We start from the raw sequence: 20,011 nt of genomic DNA on the forward strand, positions 1-20,011 counted from the left end.
TTCTCTCTGAATGGCATTCATCTCAACAAAATCATTCAGCATTCTTTGCCATGTCTGATCTGTACATGCTACTGCTAAGGCTGGTGACATTTTAAGGCAGTTCAAGGCAAGCAGCTCCAGCTGTGCATCCTTCAGGATGGAAACTAAATCAAAAAGCTGTTCTAAAGCTTCGAGAGAGAACTCTTCTGCTTCCAAAACATTTGACATCAACTCAGGTTGTGTGTTTGCATTCTCAGCTAGTCGAACAAGTGTCCTGCAGAGGTCAGTCACTTTCAACTTCATAGCTGCCTGTACTACAAAACACTTTTGTGGAAGTCTCAACAGCCTAAACAGGGCAGACACAGACTGTGCATGCCCAGATGCAGAGAACAAAATCTCCACGCATTTTCCCAGTAGTGGAAGGAGACCGTCTGGAACTTCATCGTAATCTTTTAATGCTAACCACATCTGTTGGCGACACCCTTCCGCAACAGCTGCCAAATTCATCCTTCTGGCCAACATTTCTTTGATCAAGAACCTCCAGTAAGATGCTGCAGTAATGGTTGACCAACCATTCAAAGTCAGTGTCATACTGCCTAAATCCCTGACTGAACACCCAGCGACTCAGCGGATGTTGAAGCAAACAGCAGAGACTTTCTGTAAAAATGTCAGACACCTGACCAAGCTGGGAACCTATTAAGTCACTGCATGCATTGGCGTCCTTTTGCAAACTAACACAGTACTTGTTATTCATCAGTGACAACATCTCTCTTTCACAAACACTGTTTCCTGCTTTGTTTTCAGCATCAGGTTTTGAATTTTCACCCTCACTGTCACCACCATCTTTTCCATCTTCAACCTCATCATTATCCAAATACTTTTTCTCCTTGTGGATATCGCAGCTGCCTTTGGTGGCTTCTGAACTTTTTGTTGCTTTGCTACTTGCACTCATACGGTGAAGAACAGCCTTTGTGATCTCTATGCATACTTGAGTAAGCTTTCTGTTGTTGGACACATCCTGGTCACAGCAAAAACAGTTTCAGAGGTCAGAAAATATTAACTATGTTATTGTATGAATTGCAAACTTCCAATAAAATCTACTGTAAGCACCAGTACTATGACTAAAATTTCACATTTTATGTCGATGAATATCTTGAAGTTCATGAACCCTTGTGTTATTTCAAGGTCAATGAAATTGTAAAAATAAAAGATGTATTTTATTTTAATTAGTTAATATAAATAAATTTCCTTATATACACATACAGTTATGCAACATCAGATCAGGTGAATAGAAATCTAAAACTATGAAGAAATATAGAGTAAAGGTAATACCCACCACACTTTTGCTGCTAAGACAAACAATTTTGTGAATGTAACAAAGGCTCTGCTGAAGCAGAGGCAAGAGGTGGTGGGTAGAAACCTCCGCCACTACTTCTGCTGCTCTTTCTGGTATCTCCTCCTCATTTTCCTTCATTACTCTTCTCATAATCAGAAGTCCAGGGTGAACGGTATTGGATCCCTTCAAGTGGCTAAAATATGACTCATTGTTCAAGCTTTGCTCAACACTGTTCCAGCTGAAAGATTCCTCAGATGCATGAAGCTCAACATAGCCAATGACATGCAGATCAAGCTGTTGTGACAATGCATGTACCACTCTGATGAAAGCTCTGCTGTCATGCAAAGAGTGAAGGATATCTACTAGCACACGACAAATGTACCCCTGCACTGAAAATGAGAACATAAGAATACAACACTTTACACATTTTAATGCTGGCATTTATTAGATGTGGGCAGTGAAACTTAAAAGTAAACTTGCTTCATGACTGGCTTATAATATTTACATGCTTGCTTCATGGCAGTCAGAAATACTGCCAGACAAAGTCACTTTTGCATCCATGTACCACTGATGATAATCTGAGCTCTTAGCAGAGAACAGAAATTAAATTGAAGACTATATTATATGTTTATAAACTGATGTAATTTAATCCATAGTACAAAATACAATGACTGTGACCAGAAAGCTGACAAGCCAGTTTCTGCAGTAAGATCATTCCACCAAATATCATCAGAGGGGTGTGGCAGGGGAGAAAAGCACCATACATTACATGATTTGCATGACTGACAAAAAACATAACAAATGCAAGAAAATTAGCTTTCACCATGAAAGAGAAAATGTGAATGACTGATTACTCAAAAGAGTATAGCTTCAACATATGCCTACAAGGAGTTGTTAGGAATTCTCACCATTTTCAGAGGAATGAACGCTGCTCTTCAAGGCCAGCATACTCAGGGGTGAAAAGGAATGACTGAAAAAGATATTAGCAAATTTGTATGAATGCTGCATATTACCTCAACTTCTTTCAAAAACCCTCAACTTAAACACCATGACAACCACTATATCATCATCATTATTTATAAGCTGTCTTACATCAGCAATCCTTCACAATCTTGCTAGTCAATACCTGGCCAAGCTCTCACATCAAAACTGGTTAAAAATTCTTGTTGAAAGTGATAAGGAATATATATGTTATGGCAGCAGCAGTACCAGAGAAAACATACTTTGTGAGAGTGAAAAAAAAAAAGTAAAAACATATTTGCTTAGTATGTAACAAAATAAACGTTACAATTATGTCAATAAGTATTACACATATGTATACTGATTTACAGATACTAACTGAAAATAAACAAATCAATAGTACATAAATTACAGTGCAAGGCCTGAAAGAGCAAGTGAAAAGCTCCATGCTTGGGTCTACAGCGGTCACATGGCAATAATCCTTTTCGTTACTGTTGCTTTTTCTTTTGCCACTTGAGTATGAGTAAAAAGTCATCTGTAAGAACATTCAAATTTGTGGGAGCAGCCATCTGCCAAGCATCAGCTATAGTTTGGGCAAAGTAAGATATAGCGCCTACATCCCAGTCAACAAAAACTAGTTCATTGCTGAACCTCTATCACGCAATTAGGACATTGTTTCAGGGTTACAATACTATAGTAAGCATGGTATGATACTGTCATGATTGATAAGACTGTGCCTACAAACCTCAAACCAGTCTTATCCATACACAGATTGTCCTCTTCATCCATCATCTCCATCAGCTGATCATTGGCAGGGTAAGGATTGACAATATACTGACGTAAAATGTCGACGAGAAATGTCACTACCCTGACGAAGATGAAACATCATCTGAACATTCAAGGTGGCGGAGCCAGATGTGCAGCTCTCCCTCGTGTCCCTCAAAGAGACCAGTGCTCAGAAGAATCTGGAAGAAAACAGTTAAAAGGGAGCTTTGGATGATTGAAAAACATCACTAAGGTTGCATATTATACTCCATAGACATGCACTCCCCTAGGACTTTCTCTAACTGGACAAATATTGATGAACATCTGACCAACTTTGACAAAAGCTTTCACATGTTTATCAAAACTTTGCTAAAGTTGGTCAAACATTTGTCTATATTTGTCTGGTTAAAAAGGACCTTTATACATATGGAGAAAATTGGTGGATAAACTCTATACAGTTTTCCTGAAGATTGTTGAAAAACCACATGTACTCTGAGTATGAGGAACAAACTCTGAATTGTTGAGTCAGTAACTAAGACTACATTGTGGCAAGCTGCTCCAGTTTTGGTAAGATGCAACACATTATCCTCCCTTTGCTGGTGATGTTATATTGCTGTGCCACCAGATTACCTTTACAGAACACAGGTTTCAAACTAATGATTCCAGATGTAAAGGTGTGGAGATATGAAGATGAAAAAAAAAAAGAGTAAAAGAAGGTGGCAGAATCTGTACCTTTACTACCATCCTTTGTGCTGCATCACTATACACAGCATCCTCACTCTGAGTAAAAGAAATCAGCTGCTGGAGCAAACCAATCTTCTTCTCTCCCTTGTTACCTGGCTAAAACAGAATTGATATTATGACAATAACTTGCTTTTGAAAACAGAGGAATAACAACGGAAAGTATATAACACTATAATGATTTTCCACACTTGCAGCAGGCCTGTGGCACATTCAAGTGAAGCAAAACGTAAAGGACTGAAATTAAAAAATGGATGAAAATAGCAAGACTGCTCCTTTTGAGTCCAATGATTTAATGGTTTTGTCAGAATCATGAAAGCAACTTTGGTTTTTATTATTTTATAAGACAAGCTACTTAAGCAGACACATGTTGTATAAATCTCTTTAAACAAACACTTAATGCAAGCAGATTATGAACCATCTGAATATAACAAACGTCCTTTTGCAATATTTAAAAACAATACGAAAAAAAAATTGCTTTAAGAATTAAGCGAAATATACTCACTTCTCCAAATAAAGAAAGTTTACGGATATCACAGGCTGAGAATGCCTGCAGTAAACACAAAGCTGGTAACGTGGAAGACATTCCAGTGGGAGGCCTGTCAATTTCCAAACTAGAAGATGTCACCTCTGCCAAGAGGGACAAGACCAGTGGAACCATCTCACTTGGACCACTGTTCAGAAGATGAGGTGCTGCGCAAAATGTCTTTAGAATGGTCACTAAATGTTCAAAGCGAGTCACATGTGGCACTGAAAAAGAATGGACAACATTGATCGGTGATCACACCTGAACAGGCAGCATCAAGTAGCATATATCCGTAAAGTATATGAGCTTGGATGTTGACTTTTTTAAAACATGACCACAATGAATACACCATCTTCTATGTGAACAAATAAGGTAAACTTCATTGATACACAAGCAAATGAACACACAAACACACACGTACAATATTTATACCCGCCCTAATACAACCAAAATAGAAGCACAAAGATAAAGAAAGTTACATACATGGCATTTCTGTATCTTTGTACAAGTCCCGGGTAATGGGAGTGCTGAATTTTTCAGTAAATGCCATTTGATGCAAGACAATGTAGAAGCAGTTGGGGGCTTGGGATAACCTGCCATAGATGCACATTATACAACTCATTAAAGTAGGTTTTTCCACTTAACATCCAGTTAGCAAACAGAGTGATGCAAATTTGTAACTTGCAGATCTGCTTCTCATTTATAAGGCAACTTGTTTTTTTTTAAATACTCCCATTTCAATGTCATCTGAATAGTATGATAATTACTGACAGCTATGATGCATGAAATAAAAACAGAAGAAAATAGATCAAGAAATGAAAACTAAAAAAAATCAAATGACCTTTAAGATGAATCCATGAACAGCTTGAGTCAGAGGTGCGTTGTCTCCAAACTTCTGGCTGGAGATGTCATGAAAGTGCTGTCCCTTTCTCATGATCACCAGGAGTGCTTGCAGAGACTGGTGTTGTACAGTGGGGCAGGAGTGCTGGGAAGTGGGTGAGGTATACATGTAGAAATGTTTGCAAGTCTTATGACAAAACCAAAAACAAAGATCAAAAGCTAATGGTGGTCATGCTGGTATAAAAGGCATGAAAAAAGGCACAAAGAAATTACTCACATGCAATCCATCTTTCAGGGTGTTAATAATGTTCTCTGGAGGAAACAGAAAATGAACCAACTGCGATATCCTATCACTCCCTTCACCAGGATCTGTTAGGGTGGATGGCCAGTCATAGTTTTGGACAATCTAGAAGGCAAAAAATTTTTAAAATGCACATCTATTCTTCCACAGCTAAATGTTCTTAATATGAAAATTTCCAAATATACAACCAGCCATCTATATTTTCCTTCCTTTCTACATTTAAACTGGTTACTGTTTCAAGCAATGCATATATAAATATATTTACTTAAATCTCATTTTAGACAAAAGCAAACTTCTTCAACTATATCTGAATTGGCTTTATGCATGTAATGCAGAAAATAGGCATCTCTCAACACACAGACACAGTATTATTATTCAACTAAGTTACATATCATCTGGCACATTTCCATCATCAGCTTTCCATTACTTAAGCTTAATTAATAATAAATAAGCTTAATTCAACCAACATGCCACTAACACACTTAACAATATCATTTGCCAGCTGTACCTGTTTAAAAAATTGGACACATGCTATCCAGGTGTCAACTGAACGTGGCACAAGATGTGGATACAAGTGTTTCAGAAATGTGTTGACCTGGTCAGGACATGCCTTTAAGATTGCCAGAGCTAGCTTGTGAGACTTTGGAGCAGTGTATGATGTTAAGAGTGTCTCCAAAAGCTTGGTCATTGCAGGATTTTTGTTCCTGGTGATCATCATATGCATATGCACACCAATATACACATACACCAATAAATGGAAACATTGAAAGGTAACAAGATTAACATGATAAACCACTTTTTGTTAATATAAATGGAATATGAATAAAGTCCAAAGCAATGACAGGTTGAAAACCAATTCTGAAGCAAAGAAAACTGTACAAAAAAACTGTACAGCTTAACATGAAATGCATCCTGGTAACTAACAAAAAAAGCCTATTCAAACTAAGTTTCCTAAACATCAAGGTGTGCCACTGATTCTCTTGACTTCACGAGCTGTGACTACTCTGTTTTGTAAGTTCCTTTCATCTATTAACCATCACAGTGAACTGAACAAAATTTATCTGAGAAATAACTTCCATTTTTTTCCTCTCTTGGTTCTTGGCAAAAAAAGGTTTTCTGCACAGCTGAGTAGCAAAATAAAAATACTTAACAGAAACTACATTCTCAATGGCAGCTTACTCAGTGGACCCCAATGTTTTATCGTTGAAACATATGCCAGGCTTGTGTGTGGCACACAAATCAATCAACATTGCATGAAGAATGTCTGCCACTTCCATCTGTTCTGATGTGTATTTTCGCTTCTGTCGACAGAGCCAAAACAAAAAAGCATGAAATACAGTACATAATAAAAACTACTATGTTCTTCTAGTCATAGTTTTTAAGAAATTAGCTAAAAGCTAAAGACTGATGCTACTGACAACTCATAAAATGTTTTCACAGTGGTAAGCCAAAGTCAGTAAATGTAGGCTATCATAATCTAATAGTCCTCTGAGATTCTTTTTTTAGCTTACAAAATATTTAAAATGCTATATACATATACATAAAATAATTAACTTAAAAAAATCAATGAAAATAAAATGTAAAAAAATTAATCTTCATATTCAGTTGTGAATATTGTCACTAAATTTAGTAAAAACCAGTTGGTAAACCATATGTAGAAGTGAAAAGTGCTACAAAGATTGTAATGTAAAAAGCACAAAAACTTGTTGGAATAATATGCTATATACTGAAGGCTAGATGTTATAAATATAATGGAGCAATTAAGATCTCAGAAATGTTCTCTAAATATTACACCATTAACTTTTGTATAGAAAATTATTTGCAAGAAGAAAAGTGCAAACAGTTGTTAAATAAAATAGAAAACAGTCTGAACCTCAAGTTCTGAGGGATGACTCTTCCAATGCGTAGGCCCTGGCCACTGGTATAAAGCCAAAACCTCTCTCAACACAGGAGTGCTGAATAAGTGAACCTTGGCTGTCTTGCCAATGGCTTCATTTATCACAATCTGTGAAAAGCATATTAAACACTGTTACTTCTTAATAAAAGTAGAAGGTAGGTATTTTGGAAAACTCTGAACAATGCAGGTGATTAATAGCATGCAGCAGAAAGCATTTGCAAACACATGTACACTAAATCTAAATTTCTAAAAACTTCTGTCATCTATATGTTGGAATCATGAAAAGAAACATTATAAATTCACATCATCACTTTGAAATGTTTGTAGAAATCTTAAGTTTAAAAGAAGAAAGTTAAAAGGACCAAACTGCTTACGGTGTCATGAATGGTAGTTAAGACAAATCTCACATATTCTGATCTGTCATAAGCAAGGCCCTTGAGAGTTTCTTGCAGCAAGACTGAGGAGAAGCAAAAAAAGCCATGAATAAAACAGTTTTAAATTTTGAAAATGAGCAACCATTATTTTTATTATAGATAATACAGTTAACCTCACAGCCAGTTTGGTTTATTGCCTACCACATTACTTTTGCATGACTGCTTAACCTAAGTTTGTAAACAAAAGAATGAGATCACCTTTTTGATCCACCAAAGTCTTAGTAATTTCCAGATCTTCAATCAAAAGCAGCCTCATCAGGAATATTATCATTGATGATCTTACATCACAAGGATCCTAAAACATAAAAATATCAAAAATAAACAAGTTGCAATTACTGAGTTATATAAACTATATATATGAAACATACAGAAATGGATCTATCAGCATTACGAACCATACATATGACAGCATAAATATTTTCACCATATCAAGTAGTCCATACATTTTGAATGATCTTTTTTTTTCAAAATTATTATTTGTAATTATTTGTTATTTATCCGTAAATTTAAGAAAGCTCACTTGCTTCATCTTTTCAAACACCTTTCCAAATGCACAAATTCACTGATTTCCAGTCTAAAACATTATGAGATATATAATACTTCTCACCTTTCTATCCTTTTGCAACAATAGATAAGGAAGATTGCGGTGATTGAAATCAAACTGGATGAGAATAAGTCTGGCATACTTGTATCCCAACTCAACAATGTCAGCTAGTAAAAGAAGAGTTGTCTTTAGATGGGCAGGTTTGTTGCCCTGACGCAGACTGTTGAGGATCATAGGTGTGTGCTTTGTAAAAAGTGTATTCACTATGTGTTGTCTCACTTCTGAAAATGAAGCCACGACCCTTTTGCACTCCTTTAAAGTAATTCTTAGCCATTGAAAAACTGCATGAACCTAAACAGTAAAACAAAAAATGTTAGTTTAGTCTTAACATGTTGAAATATGATGTCATATGGAGAAAGATTACCAAAAACACATCTACATCAGTCACTGTCAGAATTGAATAAATCCACATTATGGCTTTACTTTTCTGATTAAAAAAAAAGAAATTTTTAACATGCACGAAAATGAAATAAATAATCTATTAACAAGTAACAAACCTCTTGAGAAGATTTTTGGGGTCTGCTAAGAACATTCAATACTTCTGTGCACTGGGAAGAACTAAGAAGGTATGATTTCAGCAGCGCAAGTCCTTTAGAATTTGATATCTCTATGACTTTATCTTCGTGGTCTGTTGTAAAGTGCTCCAAAAACTTCTGGAGACCTGCAGATAAATCACCCTTTTAAACAGGCGTGACTATAATAACACTTCAGGTCCTCACCTAGGGAATGCCTGCATGTCATGTTCCCCTTTGTATCATTTTTTAAAACTCGTTTTGGACATCTTATTGTAAGTAAAACATTACTAAATAATTTAGATTAAAAGTAGAAACAGACTGCTGATATCAAAATACCAGATATGATCAAGGAATGAAAGCATGTCCTTTTCTACATTGAATGTCTGCACAATATTTTTATGAGTCATAAAAGATGCTTATTGTTGAACATCACTTTCCAGTTATGATACTCTGCTGCTTATTGTTACAAATGCAACGTAGATGCTAATGATCATCATGTTTGCAAGGGATAAATAGTTATGTCAGCTGGGACATTGTTCTGCAATCTACCTGACAAGGTAGTCTCTGGATCGTGTAGGAGGGACTTAAACTTCGCTTCAGTGAAGTCATCCTGTGCTCTTTCTGTTTTCCTTTTTTTAGACTTCGCCCTTTTATCTTTATTGTGTAACGGACGTTTTCTCCTTTTCACACTTTTCTCGTCAGTCATCTTCACACGTGCTGCCGATGTTGTCTAATCTCTAACCTCCTGACGGAAAGACGATTTCATTTAGAAATTAGCCAGGTTTTAGGAAGCAAAAAAGCCCAGAGCATTAAAACTAACATATGTGTGACAAAATCTAAAAACTTTTAAAATAGATGTATGATAATTATTTGATATTGAGCAAGACACATATTATGGTGACGTCAGAGAAAAACGGAAGTCCATTGATCGTGACGAAACATCACAGTCATACGGCAAGGAGTCATCGTATGTAGACAAAACCAACGATTTTCTTCCTTCACACAAGTCGCACAACAACTTTGTGTTACAAAAATGTCGCTTGACAGTATCCTTTGTCTTAAGTTCTGGTGCCAAGCTCATTTTTAAAATAAAATACGTTGTTTACATTAGTATTCATGGAAAAGTGGATAACCAGAAGAAGTAAGCTATTGATGTTTATCTTAGAATATCTCATCCTAATACAAGTTGTTTCAAAAAGTATATTGTTGTCTGGTGAGTATGAATAAAGAGTTTAACTATATTGAGATGTACATGCCAGTAACTGCATATGTTTTGGACTTAGCATCCATTTCTTTAACATTTGATAGAACATCTATTCAATCTGAAGTTCGCAGCTAAAGATCTTGAAAGACAGGCAAAAAGATGCGAGAAATCAGAGAAGGAAGAAAAGGTGAAATTGAAGAAGGTAAGAATAAATTTTGTGCTTAAAGAGAAATTAGGTTCAATGCTAGGTTTTAGTTACAGACTTTTAAATAGACAAGTTTTAATTGATCAGAAGAGTGTTGTGTCAAGGAAGCACTTTTATTTGAAGGAATTATTAGCTTTGTGACAGATTTAGTCTGTTAGATATATTTGAGAATTTCTGCATTTGACTGGTTAATGTATGGTTTAAAATGTGTTATAGGCTATACAAAAAGGAAACTTGGAGGGTGCAAAGATACATGCTGAAAATTCAATTAGGCAAAAAAATCAAGCACTTAATTATCGACGAATGTCAGCACGGATTGATGCAGTAGCAGCTCGTGTTCAAACAGCAGTCACAACACGACAAGTGACAAATTCCATGGCAGGTGTAGTGAAGTCCATGGAGAGCGCCATGAAATCAATGAACCTTGAAAAGGTAGGTTTTAATTATTTAAACTTAAAATCTAATAATTACATCCAACCCACAGATGTACAGATCAATCCTTTCTGATCAAATCAGTCATGACAGAGATCCATAAGCCTTATGGGAACATCCATAGAGCTTTCCCAGACAGGAATTCAACTTACATGTAATACATTTTTCCAGCTGTACATTTTTAGGAACATTGTTACAAGTTTGCCAACTAAAGACTTTCATTTACATGTTACATGCTCATATTTTTATGTGTCTTTCTCGTATTTTAGGTATCGCAATTGATGGATAGGTTTGAACAATCTTTTGAAAACCTTGATGTGCAATCTCAAGTAATGGAAGGTACTATGTGCAACACCTCCACACTTACAACGCCACAGAATGAGGTTGACAGTCTTATGCAACAAGTTGCAGATGAAGCAGGGTATGTCTGCATCTTCATGCTGAACTTTAAATCATTGCCTACACTTTTTGCACATATATTCCAGTTACACAAAAGTAGTTATATTGTTCAAATTTGATTTTATACACAAAGTCTACCACTAGAGACCTAGTAAGACATTTTCTTTTCAATGTAAGCTTGAATTTGAAATGTATCACTTTTTATAAAAGGTTTATAACTATTAGCTTTTTAAAGTACTGTTATTTGCTTATCATTAGTCCTAGCTGTGTGTGATTTATTTCACTTTCATTTTTTGTAGTACATTGATTTGCAAAGTTCTTGATGCTTTATTATCATAGTTTTTAATTGTCATTCTGTTTATATGGATTAGTTTTACTGTAACATTAATGGTGAGTGCACATTTACAAGAGTGTTGTATTACTGTGCACATTTGTATTTTTTCCCCTTTATAATTTATTATTTTTTGTGACTACAGGCTGGAACTGAACATGGACTTGCCTTCAGCTCAGGGCTCAGCAGTTGGTTCTCTAGCTACTACCCAGGCATCTCAAGAGCAGGTAGGCACAGCATACTAGTGAATTTCCCAGCACGTTTTGTGAAGTTTTAAAAAATCCAACTTTGTTCTTTTCTATTTCTATGTAGATTTATTGTCTAAAAGCAAGGATGAATCTGCCTTCACTTCATCTGTCTAAATAGTAGTATCCTTACCTTCTTCACATTACTGACTTTCATTTTTTTCAGGATGAACTCACTTCAAGGCTTGCCAAGTTGCGGCAGATGTGATCAGAATTTTCAAGGCTACTTGTAACATAGATTGAAACTTTGGGTGAAGGCAACAGCTTGCTCATCCTTAAATTTTGAGAAGAAAGAAAAGATGAAGAAATCAGAACAGCACCTAGCTGCTTTGTTATGCCAGCAGTGGTCACCTTTCTGTTGCAGGTGTTTGCATGAGGAAAGTGGCCTAGGAGCTATTTCAGAACTGTTAATTTCATCTAAAGTTGACATTCATTCTGAACAAGTAAATAGAATGCTTCTTCAGATTTTTGACTTCAAGTCATTTGTGTATGTGATTTAAAAAAAGAAACTGTTGTACCAAAATTGTGAGTTTGTCAGCAACTTTAATATCATAAGGTTTGTCAAAGTGATTATTCTCTATCATGATAGAAATATAAGAAGTTCTCATACACTTCACGGAATGAAGATTGTGTAATGTAGCACTTTCCCATCTGTAATCTTCCTTATGCTGGAAGAATTAGGATTATTAAGTACTAACTGTATTCTGGCTTAACTGCTTTATCACTTGATAATTTTATTAACTAAAGATTCATTTCATGTGAGAATGTTTATGTATATACAAGGTAGCAAGGGATAAAGAGTAGTGGAGGGGTAGTGAATGATGAATGGTGTGTATGCGAGAGAGAGGACAAGAGGACTGTATCTATACTCAAACTTTTTTTTTTTTTCGCCTTTAGTATGGCTATGTTTTTTGTGGTGTCCTTTTAAACAAAGTAAAGGTCATGCAGAAGTTGAATTTTAAGCATTTTTATTCTTTGTTACTTCTCGAGGAGCATAGGGCCACAACACCACCTTGCCAGCGGACCCGGTTTTGGCCCCCCCGCCTCAGTTATGCCTATGTGGTTCCGACGTCCTTTGTCTTGCTCTCTACTGTTCTTTTCCAAGTCTGCTTTGATGGCATAGGCATCAGTTGGTAAAGGTCTGGAGCTTGTTGATGATGTTTGTCACTCTCCATCTTTCAGAACCATACAGTAGGACTGTCTTCACATTGGTGTTGAAGATGCAGGTCTTTCTGTGGAAGGATAATGCTCGGGAGTTCTAGATGGGGCATAGGCTGTTAAAAGCATGCCTGGCCTTGTTGATGTGGCTTTTGATGATATTGTCTGCTCCACCGTCCTTGTTGAACAATGCTCCCCAGATACATGAAGCGGTTTGTTTCCAGGATGTTCTCTCCTAGAAGATAGATTGGAGTTCCTGCTTGTTGATTATCAGAATTTCAACCATGCATTTGGAAAATCTTTGATTCAGGGTCAGCAGCCAGGATTATCCAAGAACACTATGTCCTTTGCTTGTTAACTGTTGATGAAAATTGGTATTTTTACTGGGATGGTCGTGATGGGATTGCATGTTTCCTGTGTGTCACTGTGTGCAGCAGAAAGTTTGCTATGTGAAGAACTAATTGATCTTGATGCATGAGAGATTTTTTCACAATGGTACAGGTACTTCCCTGCTCATTTTTATTATAGCCATAAATTCCTTTTGTTGTAAAATAAATTCAAAGTAAAGGAGTGTTGTGCAGGTTTACGCATTGGTGTTATGTTGTACTTCACAATTTTTTTTTTAAAATAATTTTTTAAGTTTTAAAAATAATTTGCAGGTTAGTAGATTTCTTAGTTGACTATTTTTATTTGACAGAAAAAGATTATGTAAGCAGGATAGATATTGTATATTCATTGAAACATTTATTAGACTTTATTTGTATTGTTTCTTATCTTCACAAAGATTGCAATATCCTGATGTACCAAATGTTTTTTCTCTTTTCAAGTAGTTTATTTAATCCTGTATTATATTCTTTCCCATTCAATGCTAATTTAATTGTAGAACTGCTCATCTACAAAAGTCCTTATTTCATTACTTTAAAAAAATTTGATAGTATCATGAAAGTGTTAAGACTGATTACTTCTTCCAGCTTTTATTTAAAAAAGACTGACTTTTTGATCACAGTACTGTTTAAATTATTAAGGCAGGTAGGTATTATGTATCTTGGCTTTTAGTCTTACTTTTACTGCATACTGTACAGTTGTGTACAAAAGCTATTTACATACTTATTATTAAAATAGGTAAACATCAATTGTCTGTGAATTTGTTGTTGGAAAAAAACCATTTTTAATACTAGACACTACAACCTTGTTTTGAAAATGATCTTGAAATGAATGATAGATGCATTTTGCAAAAGCAAGCTCTTTCACTGTTGGGACATAGCAGGAGGCTGTGTTCCTATCCTTCAGTAAAATACTTGTATGTGGTTAAAGCAGGGGGGTGGTGAGTACTGGATACAGACACCGAGATTGGGCATATTGAGGATCACTGATTAGACATGAGGATGATGATAATCGTCTCCTGCTGGCTGTGTGCCATTGCAAGTTGTTGTTGATGTAAGACACTAATTCCCCCTCACACACACACACTCACTCATACCAAGTCACTTTCACACATATTTTGCATATAAACATTCAAAGTTTAGATTCAGTTTTACAAAGCACAACTCAGTTGTTTTTCGTAGCCAATTTGCATGTTGAAAAAAATACATCTTTGGTGTTTTAAGTGGAACTGCCATTTTTTTATTTCTCCTTTTATTTAAGTACTGGATTAAATAAATTCTTTTTATAGCCTTATATATAATTCTTTTGTATGTACCAGCACCACATCCAACTAAAAAAATAGTTCATTAAAACACATCAGCTGATTAAAGTATAAATAAATATATATTAAATACTGAGTTTTATTCATTATTTAGGTCAACGACATGCTTTTTCAGCCTCTGTAGCAACTTTGAATTCATCCTTTATCTTGTCAGCAAGGCCAGGTGTGATAAGAACATCAATGGCAGTCATTGCAAGAGCCTTGGCCACTTTAAGGGAAAGGGTTTCAGCCTTCTCAGTGTCTGCAAAAAAACCCCATTAAAGCAGATGAGCTGAAAACATTTTTTTAGTCTAAGACACCATATACATGATAACAAAATTCCCTTTATCAAATGCAAAAATTAAAAGAATTTTAAAAAAAATAAAGAAAAATGGCACCTCAGTATATAACATTGATGGTCATACAGGTTGCATGGAGATATATAATCACAAGACATAAATCTATGTTTCAGTTTTTCCATTGAAAAAAATCGGACAAAACAATATGCAGACATAACAGCATAAAAATTCTTTATCTTGGATATATGTCTACTCTCTCATGTTTTCTCTCTCCTGCACATTTGCACACAATCTGTAAAAGGTAGCAAACTCACAGGCAACTGTGGCAAAGTCCTTAGAATGTAGACTTGCAGTGGTGTCTATAAAGAATTTCGGATGAATGCTGGGTACCACATGTGACACATTTCCCATATCTGTTGATCCCCCTGCCTTCTGTGTTTTTTCTGGATCTTTTTCGAACTGGATTCCCATTTTCTCCCCATTGTCTATATACAATGATGCTAGTGTGTTATTAGAAAGAAGGTTTGAATATGGCTTTTTATTTAACTTGATCTCCACCTGCAGTTAAAAAGAAGACACGATTGCCAGAAAAACTATAAGCAATGTGCTTTCTTCATAATTATATATTTTTATATAAATATGTAAGCAAGCAACAAACAACAGGAAACAAAGAAAAAAGTGGTCTATCAGATTATTTCTCGTCTCTGATCTCTTAACAGGGCTGGCTGCTTGGGTTGCTGACACGGCGATTTCCCCCCCCCTTGGCAGCAAAAAAAAAGAATACTCGCAAAGAAAAGCAAAAAATAACTACAGCCAAATGGTTACCTATTTGTCTAAATGTCAAATTCCATTTGAAATCTGCTGAACAAATTATCTGAAATATTTAAGAAGAGGGTTTTACTGGGGGTGGGGGGGGGGAATGAAATCACTGATTTACGGGGTTAGCTTTTTGCTTTTTTTTAATTAAATGTTTTTATTGACACTGTAATTTATAATAAATTCAAACATAACGAGTAAGCATTTCTATGTAACAGACAATAGGGAAATAAATGTATAATTTTCTTTCTCATTTCAAACTTTCAATCATGCTAATACACATGCCAATAGTAAAGTGTCGATATGACATTAACAACTGATTCTACAAAATTCCAGAAATTTCTGAATGTCTGCTAACTACCCATACCTCATAATATAAGCAACTCCCCACATCAAAATAAAGCAGATCAATAGCTTATATCAATGCTTAAAAGTCCATATACTTTTTGAGGAAAGCCCCATGAGATGACTTTACTGCTGTGCAAAAACTATAGAGTGCACATGTATGAAGTGTCATTGAATCATTGTTTATACAGTACATGACTGTATTTGAAAATAATATAAAACTTATAACTAGAAAGTAGGTATGTGATTTAACATGCAATTATAATAAGTATAACACTGGTGTGTGTAAAATGGTTATTTAGCATCATGTACAAACTATATCGGAGTACAATCAGATAAGGTAACATGATAATAGCTAAATAATTGAATGAAACATCAGTAACATTTAGCAAATGAATTTAGCAAATAAAATCGCAATGTTTTGTCTCAGGAAATGTGAAAGGGATATTTAGATAGAGTGAAAAATGACTAGAGTCTGGAGTAAATGGATGCACTGAGATTTCTGTACTAACTGTGGTAAACGTACATATGATACTGATAATACAAGAATCACTAGCATGGACACTGTCATCCTTGAAATGTATTTACAACAGAAGCAAGATGATGATGGTAACGAAGGAAAGAGAGGAGGAAGACGAAGGTGAAAAAGAATGGGAATTAGCAGATGCTTAATTTAAGAAAAAAATGGATTTTTCATTTATACCTGACATCCTGTAGCCTGGGCTGCTCCATGAATGCAATCTGTAACTTTCTTGGTAAGTACATCAAGTTCAAGAACAGTGGGGGCTCGGAGATAATACAACAACTCAGATTGATCTGGAATAATGTTGGGCTTGAGTCCACCATTGATGATGACACCTGCAAGTCATTACCTTTTTTTATAAGATAAAGATGAATCGAATGGCCAAGATCTTTTACCTCTATATAAGGGACCACGAGACCACGATTTTAGATGCTGGGCAACACACATTTCTCTCTGTGTGCACACAAGGCTGGCTATCAGGGGTTTTCTCTGGGTTGTCTGGTTTTGTTCCCTTTCTAACTTCACTTCCCTTTTCCCAACAGGGCCAAATAACTGCATGGTGCAAGCACTTTCCTATCAAATAAAACTGCAAAAATGGCAACATCTGGTCACTAAACATGTGATGTATCCAAACTTACATCCTGAGTCACTGGCATTTAGACTGAGGTGTCAAATACTCTTCTTTTTTTTTTTTTATGATGGCTGTGCCCTCAAATCCTTGCGAGGAATGTCATAAGGCTGGCAAAGCAGTGTTTTTTCCTTTTTCTGTTTCCCAGAACTGCAATGGGTACAAAGGTAGGTCCACACCTTTCAGCCACAGATCTTTCCCCTTTGTTTTGTACACAAGGCAGTCTTGTAAGATGTTTTTGAGAGTCTGTTCTGCTTGGCTGCACTAACACTGGGATGCGGTTGCAATCCATATCTTCATTAGATGATTATTCAGAGCATAGTGCAGTATGAAAGTCTTGGGGATCTGATGGTCTCTGTCAAGATACTGGAAGGGTTCCCATGACCTTCACCATGCAGTGACCCAGTTTGCTCTGTATCTGTTCTGGATGAGTGCCTTGATCTCCCTTGAGGTTTGCTGGCTAAGGAACCTGGCCACCTTCTTTGGCCAGCCAATCTTCAAGCTCATTGGAAGGCCAAAAAGTGCTGAAACTCACCTGGTGCTATTTCTGGAAGGAAAGGGTGCCCTTGAGGCTCTAAATGAGTGGGTTGGGACATATGTTTTGCTGACACTGTTAAAGACTGCATTTAAAAAAAAACTTTTTTATCACTCTTAGGTATTGTAAATCTTTTAAAAAAATACTTTACCATGAACACGCCAGGTAGGTTTTATCTGTTGGCGTAGGTGAGAAATATTTGTGTAGCATTGTACAGCTGCATCCAATGCATTGATACCATCCCACGGAGCACCAGATGCATGGGATGCCTTTCCTGTATAAATGATCGCAACCCTGAAAATAACCATTTAAGACCTTTTTGAAAACTCAAATGAAAAATATTTTAGCAGATGATGGCCATAATGACATGAATGATGATGAAGTATGTTTCCTTGCATACTTTAACTTGAAACTTTGATTTACAGAATAGTAATAATAATTTAAGTATTTGCTGAGTACCTACTCTTGCAACAGCAATTCAATGTGTTTATAATAGCAAGAAATATGCACTCTATGCTTTCTGTGTTCACTGCATTTACAGCAGCAGACATCACCCTGTGCCACAAAATCTCACAAAACCAGCTTATACAAGCTTCATTAACAATGATAACCCCATTGTACACTATTATTTTAGAAAGTAGGCTGAAAAGATAGATAAATGGAGGACAACATATCCTTCCACTTTTTTTTCTGTGAGTTTGAATGCAAATACTGTATGCAAATTTGCAATTGCACACAAGCAATACATTTCTTACTCCTTCATGGCCAAGTAGACAGGGTTTGATAAATTATGCTGAGAAGGGTGAGCCATCATTGCAACATCTACATCCTCAAAAGCTCCAGCGCGGATCAGTTCAATCTTTCCACCTCCTCCTTCTTCAGCTGGTGTTCCCAGCACCATTAGCTTCACACACAAAATGGAAGTCTAATGTTTTTGCAATAGTACCATACATGGCCTTACAGCTTCTTATTTTCATGGAGAGTACCAACTTAACTTGATGCTATCTCCTCTTCCTGAGTGGCTTACCTCCTTTAACTCTTACAGAGTAAGGTACCCATTCTACAGCAGGGTCAACTGCATCACAAAGGTATTGAAAGCGGCTATAGTATGCTGTTCAGATGCTGTTGCTCTAGCAACTATAGTATCTGCTCCCCATTTTTTGGGAATGAACTCATTCTCATCAACTGAATAATAATAAAATGCTATGTGTCTACTAATGAAGATTGCAAAACAGCAGATCAATGGTTTATTATTAGTCTGCCATACTAAAAAAAAAATCTACTGCTTCAACTGAAGCTTTTAATGTTATTACAGTCTCCATGAGGTCCGGGTATTGGGATATCCTTACAATAAGCTACTGAACAATCTACTTAGGAGGAGTAATATACTGTCAAAGGTCAAAACTAAGGGAAGCATATATAACACGTACATTCCCTAAAATATCTTGGTTTGGGTTGCCTGTCTCTAAGCTTTCCTGCTGACTGACTGTTCAAGCTCACAGATAGCGATCGTCTCGAGATTTGTTTCTGCAGTAAATTTGTTAAACTCTCTCGATACATGACTGAATCTGACTGCAATATCTTTTTACCTACATTTGAGTATTGTACCTTATCTTTTATATCTGACGTTGTAAATTAATTGTGCTGTCCATTACTACATTTTGTTTTTTTTTTTGTAGCAAAACTAAGGAATAAAAACATCACAGGCCTCCAACATTGCTACTTCTGATACAAACCAATCATGCCTTTAAGGTACTCGTGCATAAAAGTACCTGCTTACAGAACTACCGATACATACTCGACCACCTCTGCCTTGAAATGCAGACGACTGGAGAGCTGCCTGGACACCAAGCGAAGCGGCCACCCCTACCATGGCGATCAGATTATGGCCACAGGCGTGGCCTATACCTGGCAAAGCATCGTATTCACATAGTATTGCAATATTGGGGTAGCCGTCTTCCTCTTTGCACCGCGAATATTTCGGAACTGCTCGAAATGCCGTCTCCAGTTTGTACGATCTTTCCACGTTAAAATCACGTTCTTCTAGAAAATCAGTAAGTCTCTTATGTGCATACTGCTCGTTGAAACAAAGTTCAGGATGATTCCAGATGTCTTGACTTAAAATTCTCAAGTACGATGTCTGAGAATCAATCGCTTCACAAGCAATTCTTTTTAGCTCTGCGTCGTCGCCCATGTTCTCGCCTTCCGCCTGATGATGAAATTAAAAAGATCGTCTGCTACTTGTCGTGATTCTACCAGTCGCTGAGGGATCGGGTCGGGATCTCTGATACATAATTTTATATTTCCTG

General features: G+C 36.2%; 3 protein-coding genes across 3 annotated transcripts; 1 reads left to right on the forward strand and 2 right to left on the reverse strand.

Moving 5' to 3' along the window:
• Window positions 1–1,626: 1,626 nt before the first annotated feature.
• Window positions 1,627–9,638, reverse strand: LOC112567144 (nucleolar pre-ribosomal-associated protein 1-like). The gene is made up of 16 exons (XM_025243706.1): window positions 9,448–9,638; window positions 8,881–9,044; window positions 8,387–8,674; window positions 7,978–8,074; window positions 7,720–7,802; window positions 7,322–7,453; window positions 6,628–6,749; window positions 5,957–6,152; window positions 5,425–5,553; window positions 5,149–5,292; window positions 4,791–4,900; window positions 4,287–4,531; window positions 3,773–3,880; window positions 3,021–3,240; window positions 2,224–2,285; window positions 1,627–1,704 (listed from the first exon to the last, which is right to left on the reverse strand). Exons 1-11 carry the CDS (start codon window positions 9,602–9,604, stop codon window positions 4,844–4,846), a joined length of 1,569 nt encoding a protein of 522 aa, XP_025099491.1. The 5' UTR covers window positions 9,605–9,638; the 3' UTR covers window positions 1,627–1,704; window positions 2,224–2,285; window positions 3,021–3,240; window positions 3,773–3,880; window positions 4,287–4,531; window positions 4,791–4,843.
• Window positions 9,639–9,808: 170 nt separating this feature from the next.
• On the forward strand, window positions 9,809–12,179 carry LOC112567159 (charged multivesicular body protein 1b-like). Its single transcript, XM_025243729.1, has 6 exons — window positions 9,809–9,944; window positions 10,207–10,304; window positions 10,524–10,739; window positions 11,009–11,160; window positions 11,615–11,696; window positions 11,881–12,179. Exons 1-6 carry the CDS (start codon window positions 9,932–9,934, stop codon window positions 11,920–11,922), a joined length of 603 nt encoding a protein of 200 aa, XP_025099514.1. The 5' UTR covers window positions 9,809–9,931; the 3' UTR covers window positions 11,923–12,179.
• A 2,286-nt stretch (window positions 12,180–14,465) lies between these two features.
• On the reverse strand, window positions 14,466–19,965 carry LOC112567151 (peptidase M20 domain-containing protein 2-like). Its single transcript, XM_025243717.1, has 6 exons — window positions 19,501–19,965; window positions 18,458–18,606; window positions 17,854–17,996; window positions 16,720–16,874; window positions 15,170–15,413; window positions 14,466–14,818 (listed from the first exon to the last, which is right to left on the reverse strand). The coding sequence occupies exons 1-6, from the start codon at window positions 19,894–19,896 to the stop codon at window positions 14,673–14,675; spliced, it is 1,233 nt and encodes a 410-aa protein (XP_025099502.1). The 5' UTR covers window positions 19,897–19,965; the 3' UTR covers window positions 14,466–14,672.
• Window positions 19,966–20,011: the final 46 nt, after the last annotated feature.

The sequence above is a fragment of the Pomacea canaliculata genome, linkage group LG6 (assembly GCF_003073045.1).
Source record: "Pomacea canaliculata isolate SZHN2017 linkage group LG6, ASM307304v1, whole genome shotgun sequence".
Lineage (NCBI taxonomy): Eukaryota > Metazoa > Mollusca > Gastropoda > Architaenioglossa > Ampullariidae > Pomacea > Pomacea canaliculata.

Coding starts and splice junctions, on each gene's coding strand:
- LOC112567144 (XM_025243706.1), bottom strand. CDS start 9,604: ATGACTGACGAGAAAAGTGTGAAAAGGAGAAAACGTCCGTTACACAAT. Junction 8,075..8,386: donor TGTTGCAAAAGGATAGAAAG/GTGAGAAGTATT, acceptor TTTATGTTTTAG/GATCCTTGTGATGTAAGATC. Junction 6,153..6,627: donor AAAACATTGGGGTCCACTGA/GTAAGCTGCCAT, acceptor GATGATCACCAG/GAACAAAAATCCTGCAATGA.
- LOC112567159 (XM_025243729.1), top strand. Junction 10,305..10,523: donor AAAAGGTGAAATTGAAGAAG/GTAAGAATAAAT, acceptor AATGTGTTATAG/GCTATACAAAAAGGAAACTT. Junction 11,697..11,880: donor CCCAGGCATCTCAAGAGCAG/GTAGGCACAGCA, acceptor CATTTTTTTCAG/GATGAACTCACTTCAAGGCT.
- LOC112567151 (XM_025243717.1), bottom strand. CDS start 19,896: ATGGGCGACGACGCAGAGCTAAAAAGAATTGCTTGTGAAGCGATTGAT. Junction 17,997..18,457: donor GTCTACTTGGCCATGAAGGA/GTAAGAAATGTA, acceptor GGTTATTTTCAG/GGTTGCGATCATTTATACAG. Junction 16,875..17,853: donor ACCTACCTGGCGTGTTCATG/GTAAAGTATTTT, acceptor AATGACTTGCAG/GTGTCATCATCAATGGTGGA.